Source organism: Poecilia mexicana, unplaced genomic scaffold (assembly GCF_051168715.1).
Source record: "Poecilia mexicana isolate PSO_F unplaced genomic scaffold, ASM5116871v1 scaffold_19, whole genome shotgun sequence".
Taxonomy (NCBI): domain Eukaryota; kingdom Metazoa; phylum Chordata; class Actinopteri; order Cyprinodontiformes; family Poeciliidae; genus Poecilia; species Poecilia mexicana.
Genome location: NW_028263388.1, coordinates 5781947 through 5801216, shown reverse-complemented (window position 1 = coordinate 5801216; position 19270 = coordinate 5781947). Strand labels below are relative to the sequence as shown.

At 39.3% G+C, this 19270-nt stretch overlaps 1 protein-coding gene across 1 annotated transcript; it reads left to right on the top strand.

Annotated features, from left to right (window-relative positions):
- Positions 1–2557: 2557 nt before the first annotated feature.
- Positions 2558–19270, top strand: vstm4b (V-set and transmembrane domain containing 4b). Its single transcript, XM_014971799.2, has 8 exons — positions 2558–2931; positions 5011–5418; positions 14593–14646; positions 14846–14953; positions 15457–15490; positions 15628–15752; positions 16130–16194; positions 16663–19270. Exons 1-8 carry the CDS (start codon positions 2661–2663, stop codon positions 16786–16788), a joined length of 1191 nt encoding a protein of 396 aa, XP_014827285.2. The 5' UTR covers positions 2558–2660; the 3' UTR covers positions 16789–19270.

Sequence of the window (19270 nt, the reverse complement as noted above, 5' to 3'; positions counted from 1 at the left end):
CAACACCTGCTTTAGGTCGGGTAAGAGTCTACAGCACCTCCAAATTAGCGCCAAAGTTTGTGGAATTGGACCCAAACGGAGATGGGGAATAAGGATTCTCCTTGAACAGAGACACAGACACAAGAGGAGCTGGAAAACATTCGACAGGAAACAGCAAAGCAATGGGAACGACAATCAGCAGGGAATACAACAGAAGGATCTGATCAAGAGGTAACTGGTACCTGGGTGAAGAAGCAGGACACAAACAAACTAAATCAAAATACTTTCACGAATATAAGAATCTAAGACTATAAGAAAGAACCTCAACACTAAAGCATGAGTATGGTACACTGGGCATGACAACAACCCAAAGTGTCATGACAATTACCCTTTCTACCTTCTAAGCCAGCTCTTGCTCTGATGCAAGACTGCTGATTTGATTGACATCCCCCAATGAATCTTATCTACACATGATAGATAATCCAACTAGCTATCTAGCTATCTACCAAAATAGCTAGCTAGTTAGATACCTAGCTGGTTAGCTATCTAAATAGCTAGTCAGATAACAAGCCATTTAGCCATCTATTACTATCTATTTCAGTGGTGCCCAAAGTCGGTACTCAAGGGCCTGCATGTTTTATTTCTCTTCCTGGTGGTAGTAATAACCTTTTCAGCATGTCAATGTTCTTCTTAGGCCTCTAATGAGTCATCATTTGATCCAGGTGAGTTAAACCAGGGAGAGAACTAAAAGATGCAGGATGCCGGCCCTCCAGGACCAACTTTGGGGACCATTGATCTATTCCGATGGTTATCTAGCTAGCTAAAGAGCTAGCACTATCTATCTCGCTAGTAGGATGGATGGACACTTTGAACCACTTGACAGGCCACCATCTCTAAAGCACCATTTATTTTTTACATAGAACCAATTAGAGATTTTGTCTACAAAAAGAAAAAAAATGACTGACGGTAAGTCACTAAGCCTTAGTGTTTTACTCAGTTACCCTTGACAACAGATAAAGAGGCAACTTCTCTCCGTTCTAGCCATCGGCCTAAGAGAGTAGGAGAATGCATCAGAAACCATCTTGGCGTTGTGGTTCAAGCCCTAAAGTAGGCAAATCATTTCCAACATTTTGCACTAACGCTCAAAACGATGGCGTCTTTGGAAAAGTGGTTTGTCAGGGAAACATTTCTGTTTGTTCAACTGTTGCCAGACTAGGAACAATTTAGAGGCGTCTACAGACTGTCTCCTTTATCTTTATGTCCAAAGCCACCCTGATCTCCACCGTTCTGCTTTCTGATGGTCGATAAAAGCCCACAAAGAGTCCCAAAAACTGACAGGGCTGTAAACAATGATTCACTGTGGGATCTTGTAACTGGAGACTTGATGGGAGAAAGATGGAGACACATAAAGGCCATTCAGAGATCTGGCATAGAGAGTGAAAAAGTAGATGAAGAGAAAAAAAGGGGAAAAAAGTAATCTTTTCACAATGTTTCAAACTAAATATTTAGTTACCAAGTTAAATGTTTATCTTTGAAATATTTAGTACTGAGCTAAATATTCAGTTTACAGACTAAACATCTAGCTTCAAAATAAATATTTAGATAGCAAGCTAAGTATTTAGTTAATATGCTAATTTTCATGATGCTAACTGGACGTGTACTCCCAAAATAAAAGCTAGGTCTTACGAATGTTCATATTAACGCCAACTGACATTACTGATGTACTTCGGTTGTTGCTCATGTCGCCTCTCAATCGTTTCTTTTTGTTCTTGACATGTAAAGCATTTCAGCGTTAAAGGATCAGTCATCGGAAACACAGATGTTTATCAGTGGATCTATAGCAAAAGGTGACTACCACCAACAGGACTTTAGCTTATATGTAAGCTTTTATTTTGATTGTTCACTTTCAGTTAAATATTTAGCTTTAGGTGAAATGTTTCCTTTGAAGCCAAATATTTAAGTCATCAAATAATATTTAGCTAAGAGCTTGCTAACTAAATATTTAGCTCAGATCCAAGTATTTAGCTAGCTAACATTCAGTTTGAAATGACTAACATGGTAATAATATGACTATGGAAAATTAACTCCCTTTTTTATGACAGGGTAAATAACCCCAATTATTGGTGCTAATTTTTGGCTAAATTCACAAACGAAAGTTACAACCCTAACCCTAATGACTTAGCTATTCGAGCAAATGCATCTATGAGCATCGGTGTTGCCACATATTCGTAGTTGGATGTGGATCTGGACTTCGACTGGGCAACTAACATAAATTTGGTTTGATTCAAATTATTCTTTTTTTTAGGGTTGTTCTGACATTGGGTTTGAGTTTAATAAAACTAATTGGGTCAAATCTGAGATATTTTTGCACATAAAACCAGCCCTCCTTCTCCTGCCTGTGTGTTCCAAAATAACAGTTCTGACTGAGGTCTGTGCCCGCTGTCCTGCACAGCTGGAAGTGTAATATGCTCACAGACGATCTCAAAAACACACGCACACACTCACACACACACCCACACACCACCTCCCTGCTCTCCTTTCCTGCTCAGGAAGCTACATTTCCCACTTCTCTGAGTAGAACTAGAGCTTGCGCGCATGTGTGTGTGTATGTGTGTAGGTGTGTATGTGTGTGTGTCCTCACACACGGCAGCACGTCTGTTTTTGTCTGCTCTGCGTGCGCGATGCAGCCGAATGTGCTTTTACTGTCTGGGAGGAGAGTGGGAGGGAAGGAAGGAGGTTCAGAGTGGAAACAGAGCGTCCAGTGTTTCATATTTCACCTCCCAGTTGAAGGGAGAAAAAAAAAAGAGAAAAAGAAAAAGAAGAGAAGGAGGAGGAAACCTGGGGACAATTTTCTTGAGGCGCATTTAACTTGGAGTTTATGGAGGCTGCAGTTGTGGAAAATGAAGATCTCCTCTCTGGTCTTTGCTCTGCTAACCCGAGCATTGTTTGGAGGTAGGAATATGTTGGTCTTTTTCCCCTCAACTTCTGCTGGAGTTAACATGGTGAAAGTTTATAGACTAACTTTGAAGAAAACAGAGAATCAGAGATGATGTAGAGTTGGATTTTGGCCATTAATTAGGGGATGACTACTGGACCCGTATTCAGAAAATGAGAAGGGATTCTAGAGTAAAGATTCATCTTGTGGGATTGTTCAAAAAGGTTTCCCTTTCTCATTAATTTAAAATAGCTTCAGGCTTCCATTGCAACAGCAAAGACAGTTCTCTGTGATTGCATCTCGTTATTCTGATGGGCACCGATTGTTTCCTGACTTGTTTTTAAAGCATTAGGTTTAAGATTAAGGTTAAGATTACTCCTAACCCTAATGAGACTAGGATTAACCCTACTCCCTTTGTTGTTAGGGTGCTTTTGTGGCACTAATGGCCTTTATTTGCAGTATTTAGACAGGAAAAAGGCCGAAACAGAAGAAGGAAGACATGCAGCAAAGGTTCCCAAGTTGGGATTTGAACCCCAAACAGCTCTGTTGAGGGCCGAGAATCTGTGTGTATGGGGCACCTGCTCTACCCCTGCACTACGTGGTTTGTGGAACTGCTTACATCAGCACAAGTATGCATGTCATAAATATTCCCATTCAACACGCAATAGCAAGGGTTGTTCCTCATTTTCTGAACCCGTGTTTGTTGTCATGAGTAACAAAAATAACCCCATCGTCAGAGGGAAAAGGGAAGGTGACGTTCCATCTGGTCCTGGAACAAGATCTGCGGATGTGTGCATTTTGGGGTTTTATTTAATCTGATAAACCAAGACAAAACAGCGCAAAACTGGGAAGTGGACAGTAAATCACTGATGGTACCTGAAAATATTTGGAAATTATGAAACTGCAAATCTTTCCGTTTACGTCTCTACCAACTAGATACATCTAGAGAGTTAAATTCCTGCCTGTTTTCCTTTGGAAAATAGCTCAACCCTCAGTTGGATTGGATGGAGATGTTCCGTGAGCGTTCACTTTCATGCTTGGCCACAGTCTGCACAAATCTGTGGCCAAACTGAGGATACGTTCACACAGAAAATCTTGATTCTCATTTCCAATTTTTTTTGGGCTGAAATTGTATCATTTTGCGTAGTTGTTCATGCTGCTAATTGAAAACGACTGCAATCAGACATCTGTGTGAACAATTTACAGCCCCAAATTGGCCTGCAATCAGAAGAAAAACATAGACGTCATAGCAGTGCACTGTTTATGGAAGTAATAATGGATGCAGCCATTTATAGGTTGATTTAAAGTTTATTCAGAAATGGGAGCCAACAGGATTGTCACACAATAATAAGATTAAGGAAGCTAATAAAAAGAAAGCACAACTAATAGCAACATCGTTTCATGGAGCACTGACTGCAACTTCTGTAACAAAGTCTGATTGGATGTGTAGTCAGAGTAAAGAGTGGTGAGATTGTGATGTGATTCACTTCGATCACAGACTTCTTTTATATGATCATATTATATGATTTGTATGATTATTACCTTCATTCATTGTTTATGTCTGGATTTGGCTCAGAATTATAATGTCATGTCATGCCAAGGATGTAGAAGTTGGATAAAATGCGACATGACCGTTCAGACTGCAGATGCTTTGAAAACAATCACATACGTATCCAATTTAGCAACATATATTGAAGAGGCGTATATCGGCATTTGTTATAGGAGGAAAGATCGGAATTGGACCGTTCAGACTTCAGTTTATGATTATAACTTTGGACATGGACAAAAAATGGGCAAAAACGTTTGACCTAAATCAAAAAAATTTTGATTTGGGTCATATTTGCTTTCCGCGTGAACGCAGCTTAAAACTGCATTTCACCCAGGACACCATCCCTATGGACAAACATAGTGATGGAAGAATGATGCGAGAATTTTTTTTTGTTTCAGCAGGGCCAAAGAAACTGGACAGAGATCACAGAGCTAAATGCAAGAAATAAGACCAGTTAAAGGCTTGAAAAGTCTTGAGATTAGAGCAGAAGTTGACACTAAATGTACTCAGATGTAACTCAAATGCAACTATGCAACTTCGTCCTCAGATTTCTGCTTGGCCATCAACGCCACAATCACTCCGTCGCCCTTCACGGTTGCCCAGGAGGGTCAGAACATCACACTCACCTGCGTCGTCTCCCAGAGACGGCGAAACACAGCCCTACCAGTCGTCAAATGGACCTTCTTGCCGGCAGGCGCGGATCGACCTGAGGACGAACTCCTGATCGCCCGGGTCAACATGAGGAAAGCTCGCTTCTATGGGAACTACACCAAGAGTTTCCCCTGGCCAAAGTTCAAGCTGACAGTGGTGAAGCAGGGGAAGATCTTCGAGCTGCTCGTCCAGAAGGTGTCCGAGGAAGACAGAGGACTCTACATGTGCCGGGTGCAGGAGTTCAAGAAGCATCAGGACCGCTGGAAGGCCTCGACCAACTACACCGCCGCCACTGAGCTCAGAGGTAAGGGGCCTTGACTTTTCTTTTCCTCATTTTGGGAATTAATTGGAATCATATGGTTTTGTATTAAATGTCTCACAGCCCTGAAGAGTGGCAGAAAGAACTCACAAATTTAATAGCCATTTGTTTCACAAACCAACTTTTGCGTCTTCAGAAGCTGCAGTTTCTGACCACAAGTAGGTGATGTAATTTGTGTGGCAGTGATTCCAGGGAGCAAAAAGCACGATTCTGCTTTTCATTTGAGAGGGGGAAATGTCATCAGTTAGGAGCAGGCCCGGAGATAAAAGGAATCCTGCATGTCACCAAGCTGCAGCTCAGGCTGAGTAACTGATCCTGGAAAATGAGCAGTGTCTGAGGTTTTTCAATGCCAAGAACTGGCAGGAGAGACTTTAACACGGTGGCATGAAGACTTTAACACGCTGCATCATCTTCTGGCTCAAAGATGATCCAGAAAAATTAAAAAGTTCTTCTTCTGCACTTTTAACAATGCTTTTGAGTCAGTCTTTACCCCCGGTGGAATGTTCACATGACAACTCCACTGAGTTTCAAAAGCAAGAAATTGGTTCACTTGTTTGAAGTTGTCCTGGGTTTTTAGATCCATTGGTCCAAATGTTAGAGAAAGTTGACAACTTTCTCTAACATTTGGACCAATGTCCCTTTGCAAGTTACACCTCAACCTTGTGCTTTGTGTTTCCATCGAATGCTATTCGTTCACTCTGAAGTTTTATCATGTGTCACTTGTGATGTAGAGCCTCCTATTGAGGCCGTTTACTTTGACCTTTTCCAATCCTTTTCCTGAAAACTCCAAATGAGGTAATTAACAAATTGAGGCATTTTCCGTATTATCAACATTTGCCTTATAAGGGTTTTAAAATATGCTTTAGCTCTGTCAGTTTGCACAGGTCCAGCTGTAATTAATTCTTCATTCTGTTCCTATAAAACTCTGCTTACAGCTGTTTTTGAAAGAAACGTCTCTGGACCCTTGGATAGCTATAGACCTATGTACAAGTTTTCATTCCTTTCTATGTCTTTAAAAATGATTGACCTCATTTTAAGATTCCAGTTCGGTTTTAGAGCAAACCACAGCACAGTTATAGCATTACCGAGAGTAATAAATCATTTGCTCTGATTCTGGTAAATCCTCAGGTTTAGGGTTGGGTTGGCCTTTCTGGTATGATCTTAAGGTTTTACTTCCAGTTGTACAACAGATCTTACAGTGTGGTTGTTAGCAATCTCTTGTCCTAAACCAAGACGGACCTTGGAGTACCTCAGTGGTTCGATCTTGGACCTTTTCTTTAGGCATATTTATCCTTGGAAGGCATCATCCGGCTACATATCGTCTATTTTCATTCTTGATGATACACAGCTGTACATCTCTTTTCATTCCAGGACACTTTTAAAAGATTTCATGTGCTGTATTCTTGCTGCTAAATGACTGTTAATGGTGTGACTGGATCAGCAATTTTTCTTTATTTTTAAGTGCAGGAACAAACATGTAGGTTTGCTTAACTTCCTTAAAACAAAAAACTCAAAGCCAACCAAATATTTATGCCATTAAATTCCAGTAGTCTTTATAATTCAGATATTTTTACTGAACTTTTAATTCTGACAAAAACAAGTAATTTAAAAATATCTCCCCATGTACTGTTGCTCTTGTCCCACCACTCCCTTTTGGTTGGTTGGATCCAACTAATCTATAGCTGCTTTGGAAATTATAATATTGTGGCTTGATTCTCATTACTTTATTTTTCTTAGTATGGCCCCAGTACTCTAAATAGGCCTAATAACAAAGACAAAAATTTTTTACCAGTTATAAGAAAACCTATATCAATATTTTTAGTCAGCTCAGTTGCTGACTAAAATAGTTAATTTGGTACCATCTTAACTAATAAAATGCTGGTGAAGACAAAAAGCAGGCTTTTATGACAGACGCAGCTCTATCTGAGGATAGGTGAAACAAAACAGAACAACGCTCCAAAGGTGTATAATACTAGTAATTTGGTCTTCTGCATTCTGTTCCAATGTGTAATGTTTGGCCTGAAGCAATAAAATGTGCTATAACTTATTTTCTTTTTGTCCCGCCTCTGCATTAACTAGATTGTTCTCATGGCACACCTCAAACATGTGACTAATGGTCCTCAGATTATCCTCTATCCCTCTTTTTACTCTAATTGTATAGTTGTGTTTTATTTTCTAAAGCCACATTCCAAGCTACTGACATGTACCTATGATTTTAGGTTGTTTAAACAAAATCTTTGGTGGTTTCAGAAAAGCTGAAAACTCCAGCTGCTGTTTAACAGAAGAAAACTCTACTCATTTTTAAAATGTAGTTCTTCAACAGTCTGGTATTTATATTTGAGGGCCACTGAGTATTTTATGCTTTGAACACCACTACTTGACTCTAAATGTACACTTTTCCTATGGAGTTTCTCTGATGTTGGAACCATAGTCCTTGATGATAAAACAAATGTAACACATAAAACAAACCGCGAGGATTAGTCTCCCTATAACCAAGTGAAGTTATTGGATATACTTTTACTTGAGTATATGTGCACTTCCATTAACCATACAATTGCGCGATTTGAATCTACCAAAATAAAATAGTTTAATGGAAACACGGAAATTCAGAAAAATCTCAAATTTTTTGATAAAATGTTTTTGCACTAGGATGATGTAGTTTTGCAGCTGTATGAAAATATGTGTTTCGCAAAACTACGACATACAAACGTTTATTGCTGAGCTGGACTTTTTCAAAGCAAACCTCTATTTCAATAAGCTTTCTACTGAGGTTAAGGGATTGAGTCACTATGATGGGTTATGCCTCACAACCTAAAAATGTAAACATCCCAAATCTTTACGTCTAACCAGTGTTTTACCCTCACCCGCTGCTAGATCCTCCACATGTTTTATGGATGCAGACAGAACTTCTTAGCTGTTATATTCAGCTGAGGCGGCTGTGGATCACAGCAGATGCACATAAGAGCTGTTGCCATTGGCCTTAATAAAATGGAGTTTCTCTCTCAAAGTTGAGCAGAAAAAGAAAACTCAAAATGCAGAAACAGAACAGAGATGGTTGTAAGGAGAAAGGTAAAGCTTGAACAGCCCACAGGCGAGCCGCCTTACGTGTGGGTCCTGACACACTGTGGTTAAGGAAGTGGGAAGTTATTTCAGTCCAAGGAAGCACTGCTCTATTATGGTTGGAGTAATAATAAAAATGCTTACGCCACTATATTTCCATGACCCTAACAATTTAGACACCAGAGCCATTAGCACAATGTGTGTCAATAGGAAGCAAACCGAAGAGGCTGTGTTCTCTGTAGGCCAGTCCAAGCCGAGTACCATACGTAGATTTCATGTGAAAACACAACCACAGCCTTTAGAAAGCTGCTGAGAGCTGCACATTCTTTGGGAGTCTTACAGATAAAACGGGAAGAAGAGTTGGTGGGCTTCATTTCCACTCTCCACTTTCCGAGCCCCTTTTTGTTCAAGTTGAGAGATTTTTCAGCAAGGCTAGTAGAAACAGTGTGAGATCTCTTTGGTTGAGTTTACAGTTTTAGCAAATTGTATTCTTTCCAGAGGTTTGTCCAATCTAACAGGGTATTTTCACACCTGATAGTTTGGTCGACTCGGTTTGATTGGGGACCAAAATTGTAACAATTGCAATTTTGAAGTGCAAAGTCATCTGCATATTATCTAATATTTAAAAGCTCTTCTTCATCGTAAAACAATGACTTACAGTGACTTTGGCAAACCAACGTTTGAAAAATCTGTTTTTCCTCTGTGGTACAACAGGGGTGAAAATTTCATCCCATTATTTATGCAAAGCACTGAACTCAGCTAGACATTCAGCAGTTTAACAGCTCCCCTGGGGCTTTTAACCCCCAGCAACATAGCTCATGTTTTAGATGACTCTCGCAAGAATACTGGAGATTAGATGTGCATACATGTGTGTGACATCAAACTAATTGGATTCTTATGGTGTGAGAACATTAGGTGACCAGGTGTTTTTACAATCAGGCACATTCACTGAACCCCCAGCGACATAGCTCACTACGATAATAAACAGCTCATCAAGAGGTCAGGAGGTTTGCTGGAAAGTTCAAGCCTTCGATAATAGCCTCCACCTGGGATAAGTAACAGATATTAGAGATTCCTTTACACGTTTCTCTGCTCTTTTGAACAGTTACGGTTTTAGGTTTAGATAAAGTATCAGAATCATGAATGTCTTATTAATTTTGAACTTTTAAAAATGTATTTTAGTGTTTGAGAGTGGAACAACCAGATAGCACAGCACATAACTTTTAATGCACTGTGGATTTTGTCTTAGCCACACAGGAATAAATCTATAAACTTATAATTATAGTCATACGCTCCAACTAATGTTTTGGTGAGTGTTGACAGCACTCCTGTTAATCATCTACAAGTTTCTGCCACAATTTCAACTGGTCTGCTTAGTACATTTAATAAAAGTCATATAAATGGTTGGTTTTGGTCCCACTTTTAAGTATAGTCCACATTTTCAAGCCTTCCAGGTAGCTTAAGGTAACCCCTACAAAATCAGTTTTTATATGTTTGTTATAGTTCAATCAACATTTTTTTAATTTTGAAGTATCCCATTAGAAAAGGTTGATGGAAATGGCAAAATTCTAAATAATAAATTAAAGTGTTTACACTTCCCTGACATGGTTTTTGTCTTTTGTGGGAAGAGTCAATGTGTAAAAGGGAGATGGAAATGCATTTGCCAAATAAGTTCGAATGCTGTGAACTGTCCCATCCTCTGGTGGGTCTGTGCCTTACCAGAAGCACAAAACTAGAAACAGGCCAGACCTCTACTTTCTGTTTTCTCATTTTCTGGCAACATTTTAGAAATTTGCTCAAAATTTGCATGAAAAGTGGATGGGAACAAAGTTACTGTCCAGTTTGTGGGATTGTTTTGCTGCCAATGGTAGTGGTGTGATGCACAGAGAGTGGAATAGTGAAAATGGAGGACTATCTCCAAACTCTTTCAGTTGGACAATGAGCCCCAAAACATGAGCCCCCAAAACACAGAGTAATAAATCAAACAGGCTAACACTAGGCTTCAAGAAAGACCTCAGCCTCAGTGGAAAACTGTTATGAAATACAAATGTTATTTATGTCAAGTTGTATATGCTCTAAAATCCTAATATAGCAGTAAAAATTTCAAAACTCTGAGAAAAACACCACAAGTGAAACTACCTTAAGTACTCATCAGGCCTCTAAAATAAGTTTCAGGGGTCCAAATTTACCTTGCATCTTAAAAAGCAAATTAGAAGGGAAAGCAATAAATATGTTAGATATGCATCAAAACTGACAACAGGAAGTAAGTGGGTGGAGTAGTAAAGGCTTTGTCTTCTCATTCATTTACAGTCATCAATAGTACAGCAGATTGGAGCAGTGATGATTCCATCACAGAGGTTCATTATGCAGTCCTGTTCATGTCTGGGTGCCGATGTTTACTGGCTTTGTTGGCGCACAGAAAGGAGCCACAAGTCTAAAACACAGAGTGCAGCTGAACACAACTCTGGCTTTTGTATTCAAACAGAACGTGAAAGAATCCCTCCACTGTGGCCTTTTGGCTTTGTCAGCCATTTGTTGAAAATGAGATATTTTTCAAGATGAGAGGAAAACAGTTTCATGGCACACAAGCACTGCAGATTTAGGAGATCGGCCATTACTCTGACACGCACTGCAGCTGCGCTGACTGAGTCACGGAGAACCACTGGCAAAAATGTAACCCTGATTTAGTTTGTAGATAACTTACTATGAAGGAATTATGGATATTTCTACCAGCTTAGCTGCTATTTAGGAGAAAATAATCAGTGAGAGAAACATAATGGCGTGCTAACTACTAAAGGTGTAATAGTATGAATATGTATGAGAAATTTTCAGAATAGCCCATTTGGTTTTACAGGCATGTGTACCGAACAGTGACGTTATCTTCATGTTTGTGTAGAACTAAGAGCTATTAAACACCAAAACAAACTGAGTTTACTCCCAACTATCACTAAACTCAGCTACTTAAAGTTATGTTTTTCTTTTCAGCTACTGTGACAATGGAGAAAGAAAGAACCTTCTCTGTCACCATTTTTTAACACTTAACTGAATTACTCACCTGAAACAGCTTGAAACTGAATGTAAACGCCAGTGGTGTTAGAGGAAGGTTAGCTGAGGTCCAAATCCTGCTACAGCATTTAGCTAGCTTAAAATGCTACACAGCTGGGGACATGTGGGCAGGATTCCCTCTCAAGAGGGAAGTCCCCAACAGCTGGACTTTCACAGTGAGTCCAGGGAACACTCAAACATTGGGTGTACTAAAATGACTTCAAAGCGATAACATTTCATATTGTCAAATATTCTATATCACAAAAGGGTGACGGAGGTTCGGGAGGTAGGAGCTCCTCCTGTTCGTCCTCAAATCCCCGCTCCATCCATCTCAGTCATTGTGTTGTTGGGTAACCCGCCTTGCCTGCAGCTGGTGGTCAGAGCGTCAGTCAGTCTGGCCCAGGACAGCTGTGGCTACAACGTACCTCACCCCCATCGGCATGTGAATGACTGTATTACGACACGCTTTAGAGTCTTTGTTTTCAATTCTTTAAGGATAATCACTGATGGGCACTTTGTATTTATAGCATTTTATCCAGTCCACACTAAATCTCTATTCAGTCCTTTACAAGACACTCTTTGACGCTCTAAAACTTAGCATCTTCAAACTATTTCTAGAAATTTGAAAAATACTTTGCTTACCATTGAAAATGGTAAAGAATCAAAACATGTTGTAAACATACCGACCCATTACAACGTTAAAACCGTGGTGCGTACCAAACTGGGATATTTAGTTCGGTAAATTTTCCAGTTTCCCAGTTTACCGAAATAAATTCTATTGAATTTATTCTATTATTCTATTGAATTTATAGAATAAATTCAATAAATTTATTGAATTTATTCTAATAAATTAGAATATACGTCCCAATGAGTTTCATGTCAGATGAGAAGTACTTTAAGTCGCAGATAGTACCTTAAGCAGGTATTAACATTTCATTAAGCCCACATTTCTGTTTGTAGAAACAGATTTTCTATGGGTATAAAATTTAAACATGTTTTTATTAACTAATGAGAAACTCATCATATTTAAAGGTTTTCAAATATCCATCTGTGTTTAACTAGTCTACATAATGTGTTTCAATTACTGATAAAATTCATAAAATGGACTTCAGATATTCTCAAAAAAGAGGGTCTATGAAGTAGGAAGTGGTTTTCCTTAATACAATGAAATAAATACATTTTTAATGAAGTTATCTTTAAAATTATTTTTTTATCCGAAACATGTAAATGTACCAAAAAAAAAAAAAAGAAATCCGTAGATGTTGGGAGGATAGTGTGAGCCGTCATTAATGTCACTTGTGAAAACGACATTAATATTTCTCCAGACGGACTTTTCCTGCTCATGTCCACCTCATGATGTCGTACCGTCTTGGTAACATGTCGGCCACGAGGTTTGGTTTGTCAGTCTGCCAGCTGGCCTGTGAGAAAGTCTCCAGTAGGCGAGATGGCGAGCCAGCCCGTCGTCAGCTGCTGGTGGTTGTGGGTATTTTGAGATGTGCTAGTGGGTGTCACTTCACAAGCTTCCTGCCACTAGCTCGACAACAGTACCGCCATGTTAAGACTCCTGTGGTTGGATGGGGTGGAGGAATGAGCGAGTGTGTGTGTGCGTGTGTTTGCAGGGGCAGCGAGGGGGGGAGGGAGGGAACTTCACTTCGAGCATGGGAAACATATTAGGAAGAAGAGGATCACCAGTGGCTTTTTATTTGAAATGTTCGGGGTGTAAATAAGACCTGGAGTGACTGGAAGTTAGCAGATTCAACAATAATAGCCAGCCAATCAGATAGAGAAAGACGTTCTTGTGGAACAAACATTCAACCATCAGATTGTATGTTGTTGATACCTTTTGGAGTTTTATTACTTATGAGTTGAATTTGAAGATGAGATATTCAAAGTCTGAATTTACCATAAGGATAATGTTGTAATTGAGTTTCAAATTTTGATTTGTTTCTTGTGAGGTCTCATGGCTGTAGTAATTTAATGTCACTTGTGAAAACGACATTAATATTTCTCCAGACGGACTTTTCCTGCTCATGTCCACCTCATGAACTGACACCAGTCCAAAACTGGTGTCAGTTTTGGACACCAAATGTGTCCAAAACTGAACATACTCAGAGTCCACTGATTTCAACATTTTTCTCAAAAATCCTGAAGTAAATTTATATTGAATTTGTTTTACCTAAAATCAATAAAATAAAATATTTTAATGAAATGAATATACCTACTGTTGAAGAATTGGGATCTCTCATTATACAGTACCCCTGAATATACCGTTCTAGTATATTCACATCGGTATCTGAATATATCGATCTGAAAATATACCAATTCACACAAATGTGTTATTAAAAGTTTTCTAATTTTTCTGGATGGATTGTTTACTACTTTTGTCTGGGGCTTAGCAACAACAACTGGATATGGGTCACTCTTTCTGAAAAAATGCTTCCTGTATTTAGCAAAGTTGAACGAATGGGTGTGTCCAGGACTGTGAGTAAAAATAGCTGAAAATGAGTGGTTAATGATAGAAACATGTGTGTCGACCTTAAAATGTTTCTTTAAGATTTTCATTGGTCGGCAGGCTGGAAAAATTTGCATGGTTCTTGGACTTGGTCAGGGGCCAAACAAAACATTTCTAACGGCTATAGAAAATATGTGACATAAAGATCACCCAGTTCTTTAAAGGGGTAACATTTTACTCAAATAAATGATTTCAAAAGTTCATAAATGGCAGCTAGCTTGAAAAATGGCATCCTAAAATTCAAGCGGCCAAAGGGAAATATGAAAAACATGCAACATCAGGTATAAGCATTCAGTTTTTTATGCTCATATCCAGACATGATGGGGGGAGATCTGAAAAGTGAAATAAAACATGAATGTGAAACATTTAGATGCTTTTACACAAGGGAGGAGGTCAGCTTTGGCTCCATGTCTTCCTACAGTTAGCTCTATTTAAAGCACAAGCCTATGTGTAATCAAGGTCAAAAAAAAAAAAGAAAGAAAAAAGCCACAGGGATGACTACAGACCTCACGTGTTTCTATTCTCTCCCTCTTTCTGTGCAGTGCATGTTCTACCGACCACCGAGACCAAAGAAAGTCTGTGGAGTTTGTTTGAAGGTGAGTTGTAGTATTTTTAGCAGATGTGTCCACGTCTGTGGAGAACGTGAGCAGGCAAAAATATCCCAGTCTGAAGGAGCAGCTCAGAATAACTCTGCATCATTTTGTTTTTTACTTTGTTTTGCCTGTAGTTAACGAACATGATGTTTTTTGAACCAATGTGTGTGTGTGTACGCGTGTGTGTGCGTGTGTGTTTCAGATGTGTACCTGTGTGCAGTGCTGATCTGCTCTGTGGGTCTGCTGTGCATGTGCATGTTCACTGTGACCATAATCTGCCAATTCATACAGAGGAAGCAGAGACTAAAAGGTCAGCAACACTTCTTTTTGTTACATATTTTGTGGGTTATTTAATGTGATACCAACATAAGATATTGTGAAATCGAAGGAAAAGGATAAATGGTTTTCAAATGTTTTCAGCCCCTTTTACTTCAGTACTCTAAGATAAAATGCAGTGCAAAAAATTACCTTCAGAATTCACCTAATTAGTAAAGTTCCACCAGCCTGCTTCATAATCTCTAAAGTGAATATTTGCAGATGTTCTCCGTCCCATGTAACCGAGCTTGAAGCATTCCTCAAAAGAGAAATTTCTACCTCGAAACATATCTTTACACATTTCTTTGTTAAAAAGCTAAATAAATAAATAAAAAACATGTATGCTTTTCCTTCCACATCTTAATTTATGCAGTCAATAAGATAAATTCTTAATGTAATACATTGTTGGTTGTACTTTTAAGAAGGAAATAACATTTATTCAGTTCTCTTCCCGTTCTCCCACTAATGTTAAAACTAAAATCTGTTGTATTTTTGCAGATCAGTACCACTTGGTTAAAAGCCCTCAGAACAGGTAGGATTCCTCGTTTTTTTTGTTTTTTGTTTTATTTTTACACTTCACTTTCTTTCAGAACTCCTCTGTTGTTAAAAATGAAAACCAACTGAAAAAAACACAAACTAAACTACGCTATTTACTTGGTTTCACTCCAGCTCAGGAGAGACGGTCACCAGCGTAGTCAGTGTTTCCCCTGCTCTTCCTAAGAAGGAGAGAAGATACAGAAAGAAAAGGAGCAGGGACTACCAGGAGGAGAAACCACCAGAGATACCAGCGAAAGGTAAACACAAACATGTGCTGCTTTAACAAGAACAGAAACAAGTCTGGAAGAATATATCGCCCTCAACACGGAAGTACATCAGAATTTAGCTCGGAAAAATTTAGGGGAAGCTAAGTGCGTTGAATGATTTTAAAGTTAGCAAAAATGCTAAGCGCTAAATGAAAAATTAGCTAGATGTCGAACTTCATCGAACAGAGAGTTTACAAAAACAGTCAAGGGTAGCAAAATTTAACCCTGAAAAAAATTTGAGGAAGCCAAGTGCGTAAAACAAAACATTAGCTTTGCTGTTAGCACAACAGTGAATTGCTGTGTCCACCATTGATCAACAGCAGAACATTCAGCTTTCCACAGAACTCATCTGTATTTTGTCCTTGCAGCCCCCATCGAAGACAAAACTCGCAAACCCAAACTATTAAAACCTCAACCAAGGAAAGTAGTTCTGGTGAGTTTGTGCTTTCAGTTCCTAATCTTGTTTTCAAGTATTTTTTTTAATCCACCGTGTTTGGAGGAGAGCTTTATATGGTCAATCTAGGTGTAAAACATTCAGTCACACACAGTCCACATGCTATGAAAAGAGACCAACATGGAGTTTAAGGTGTGGAAGATGAATGTGAGAATTTCCCATAAAATGTGTGATGATGTGGTTTTTTGATTATATACGTTTTAAAGTGCTTTTAAACCCAGAACTCCTGGTTGGTGGCAGCTGCAGAGAGCATGTTCACATTTACCCAACCTAAAAAAGTTATGCACTTAGTAAATCTACACCATCTTTAGCCCTTTAATTAGCCTAATTAAGTTTTTTATAATGGATTTTTTCTTCTTCTCATGCTTCCTCGTCCCACCACTGACTCCCCTCTCCTCCGTCATTATGTTTTCCTCCACCCTTGCCTCACCGCCATCTCGTCCCCAGCCCAGGATAGTGGAGGAGAATCTGACATATGCGGAGCTGGATCTGGTGAAGCCGATCCCAGAGGCGAAAGCATCTCGGAGCGGGACTGTGTACGCTCAGATACTGTTTGAGGAGCAGCAGCTTTGAGACGGAACACAAACCACTAAAAAAAACTGTGCCCTGTATAAAAACTGTTGACTATTTATGCTCTGTTTTTGTGCTGTTTTGTAAAGAATGGTTTGCGGTGGAGATAAATGGGTATTGTTTTTTTTTTGATACGACAAACTTCTACATGTGGTTTTGTAGATATTTTGTATATCTTCTTCATATGATAGCAACATACAATGTGACATTTTTTTGCCTTCTTTCGTTTGTTTTATATTGGAGTATTTGTATTTAATGTGGTGAAGTCCTGTGTACCCCAAACTAACATGGTAGACGACTTAAGCTTAAGGAACTTTAAATTTACTGGAATCTACGAAAGGAAACACTTTGGAGATACTTCTGAAAAGCTACAATAAAATTAACTGGCAATCTGAAATCCCCAAAATCCAGATTATACAGCCTAGAATCAACAGGCCCAGGCCGTCTTCCCTCGCATCAACCACCTTGTCTCCACTGCCTGGACTAAGATGAACCAGTCTCCTTAACCTATGGGAGCCTCACCTATGGATGTGGTCTGAGATTCATCAAAACCAATGAACTGAAATTACTCTGACCCATTCCATGAGAAGACAAGGCATTTGATAAGAATGCTCATTGGATTATCAAAACCCCTCCACTGTGTCAAGCTGATGATTATTTGGATGTTTCAGATGAGAGTCATTTCCTCTGAGTTTTAGACCATTGGAAAGGGATTGTTCCGTCCACTCTTCAAGTAGAGGAGTTCCTAGTATTTTGCCGTCTTGTTCTGAAGGATTGAGCAAGCTATGGAGTCTTGTACGTGGTTACGTTAATTTCTTGTGCTGAAGAAAAAAATAAGTTCACGATTTAGTGGCCCATCAATGTTCCGACTCTTACCAACAGTCATGAGACACGGAGCAAAGAAATGATCGACTGGGTCAGGTTTTATCACACAATAATCACATGATCAACAACTGGATGTTGCCACTGGCACAAACCAAGAAGAAGATGGCAGGAAGTAGTGGGAGGATGATGACGCAGCATGTTTTTTGATGACCCATCACGTGAACAACTTGAACATGTTGTTCATGTGACTTTTAATTGCATAACAGAAACAACACAATTGCAGAATTTTTTTTTTATTTCATTACCGGAATATTGACGTTTTGCGCATGTTTGTAATGGAAATGCATCTAGTGAATGATGTAAACATTTATGAATGAGTGACAAAATTACTGACATATGTCATCATGATTGTGAACTAATCCATTCTCAAACATCATTTCCTTCTAATGTGTCCACAGCAATATTCCCCTTCGAAGCATCTGGGTTCAGTCTGTTTCTGTTTGTCCCCCAGCAATTTATTATGACCACAGAGTTGATACAAACCAGTAATTAGCCCCCCGTTTTCCCTCATGGGCAAGTATGCAAGACCATGCAGGCACTTTCATCTGGCGCCAATGTCAACTCAACAGGCTGTTCACGGCACACACACATTTATACACTCATGAGAGACAGGACTGGGGTTACGCTAAAATGGATACAAGAAAAAGCACACCTGATTGTTGAGGTAATGCACATGAATTTTGAATTCTCTGTTTGGCATAAATTTCTGCTTAATTTGAATCTCAGTGAGGGGGTTTTGCTGATCAAGAGCAAGAAGCCACAACATGTCCTACAAATCTGTGCAACTCTTGTTTTTCCACTTTCCATCGCTGTGTGTGTGTGAAAACAATTGGATCCTCTCTATTTTCCACTCAGTGATCTTTTGGACTCAAGAATGAGAAAAACAAAAGGGGAAGCATTTTTAAATGGTGAACTTGAAACCCAGACGCAGAGGCACCCGATCCTTCCCTCCCCTCAAGACTTTCACTATCTTCCCTGGGCTTATCCATACAGCTGGAGCTCTGCTGCCTGCATACTGAGGCTCTTAAAAGAGTTTATCTCAAAAGGGAAGTTTCGGCTCATTTCCTGTCATCAAATGTGAACTGAACCAGCATCTGACTGTTTACCAGTTTAACTTCATCTAAAGCCACTGAATAGACGGTACTGGCTAACTAAAGACTGATGTCAAAAACATCAGTTAATAAAATTAAGAAAGAGTTGGATGACCGTGCATAACAAATGGGACACTCTGTTCTCTGGGTGTTTGTAGGAAAAAGCTTGTTGTCGAGTGTTTTTCCCAATGTTTGTATTCTCTCTGTATAAAATAAGTGACATTTTGGTGGATAGTAGAAGTGTCTTAAAAATGCCTTTAGACTGTGAAAAGTAAAGTTCCTTCCAAACCACATTGTCCATAATGGGCGTCTGCTAACCAGAACCATGTGTGTGAACTGTGCCTCTGTGCCACCTCTCGCTTTTCGCTCTCTCTGCCCTCTGCTGACCTTGGCACTGGTCCACATTCCTGCATTTAGGCTTGTGCCTTTTTGTTTGTTTTTTTTTTTTCTTGGACCAACGTGTAAAAAGAAGTGAAATAAATTGACTATAAAGGTGAATTCAAGTAAAA

Coding starts and splice junctions, on each gene's coding strand:
- vstm4b (XM_014971799.2), top strand. CDS start 2,661: ATGCAGCCGAATGTGCTTTTACTGTCTGGGAGGAGAGTGGGAGGGAAG. Junction 5,419..14,592: donor CGCCGCCACTGAGCTCAGAG/GTAAGGGGCCTT, acceptor CTTTCTGTGCAG/TGCATGTTCTACCGACCACC. Junction 16,195..16,662: donor AACCAAGGAAAGTAGTTCTG/GTGAGTTTGTGC, acceptor TCTCGTCCCCAG/CCCAGGATAGTGGAGGAGAA.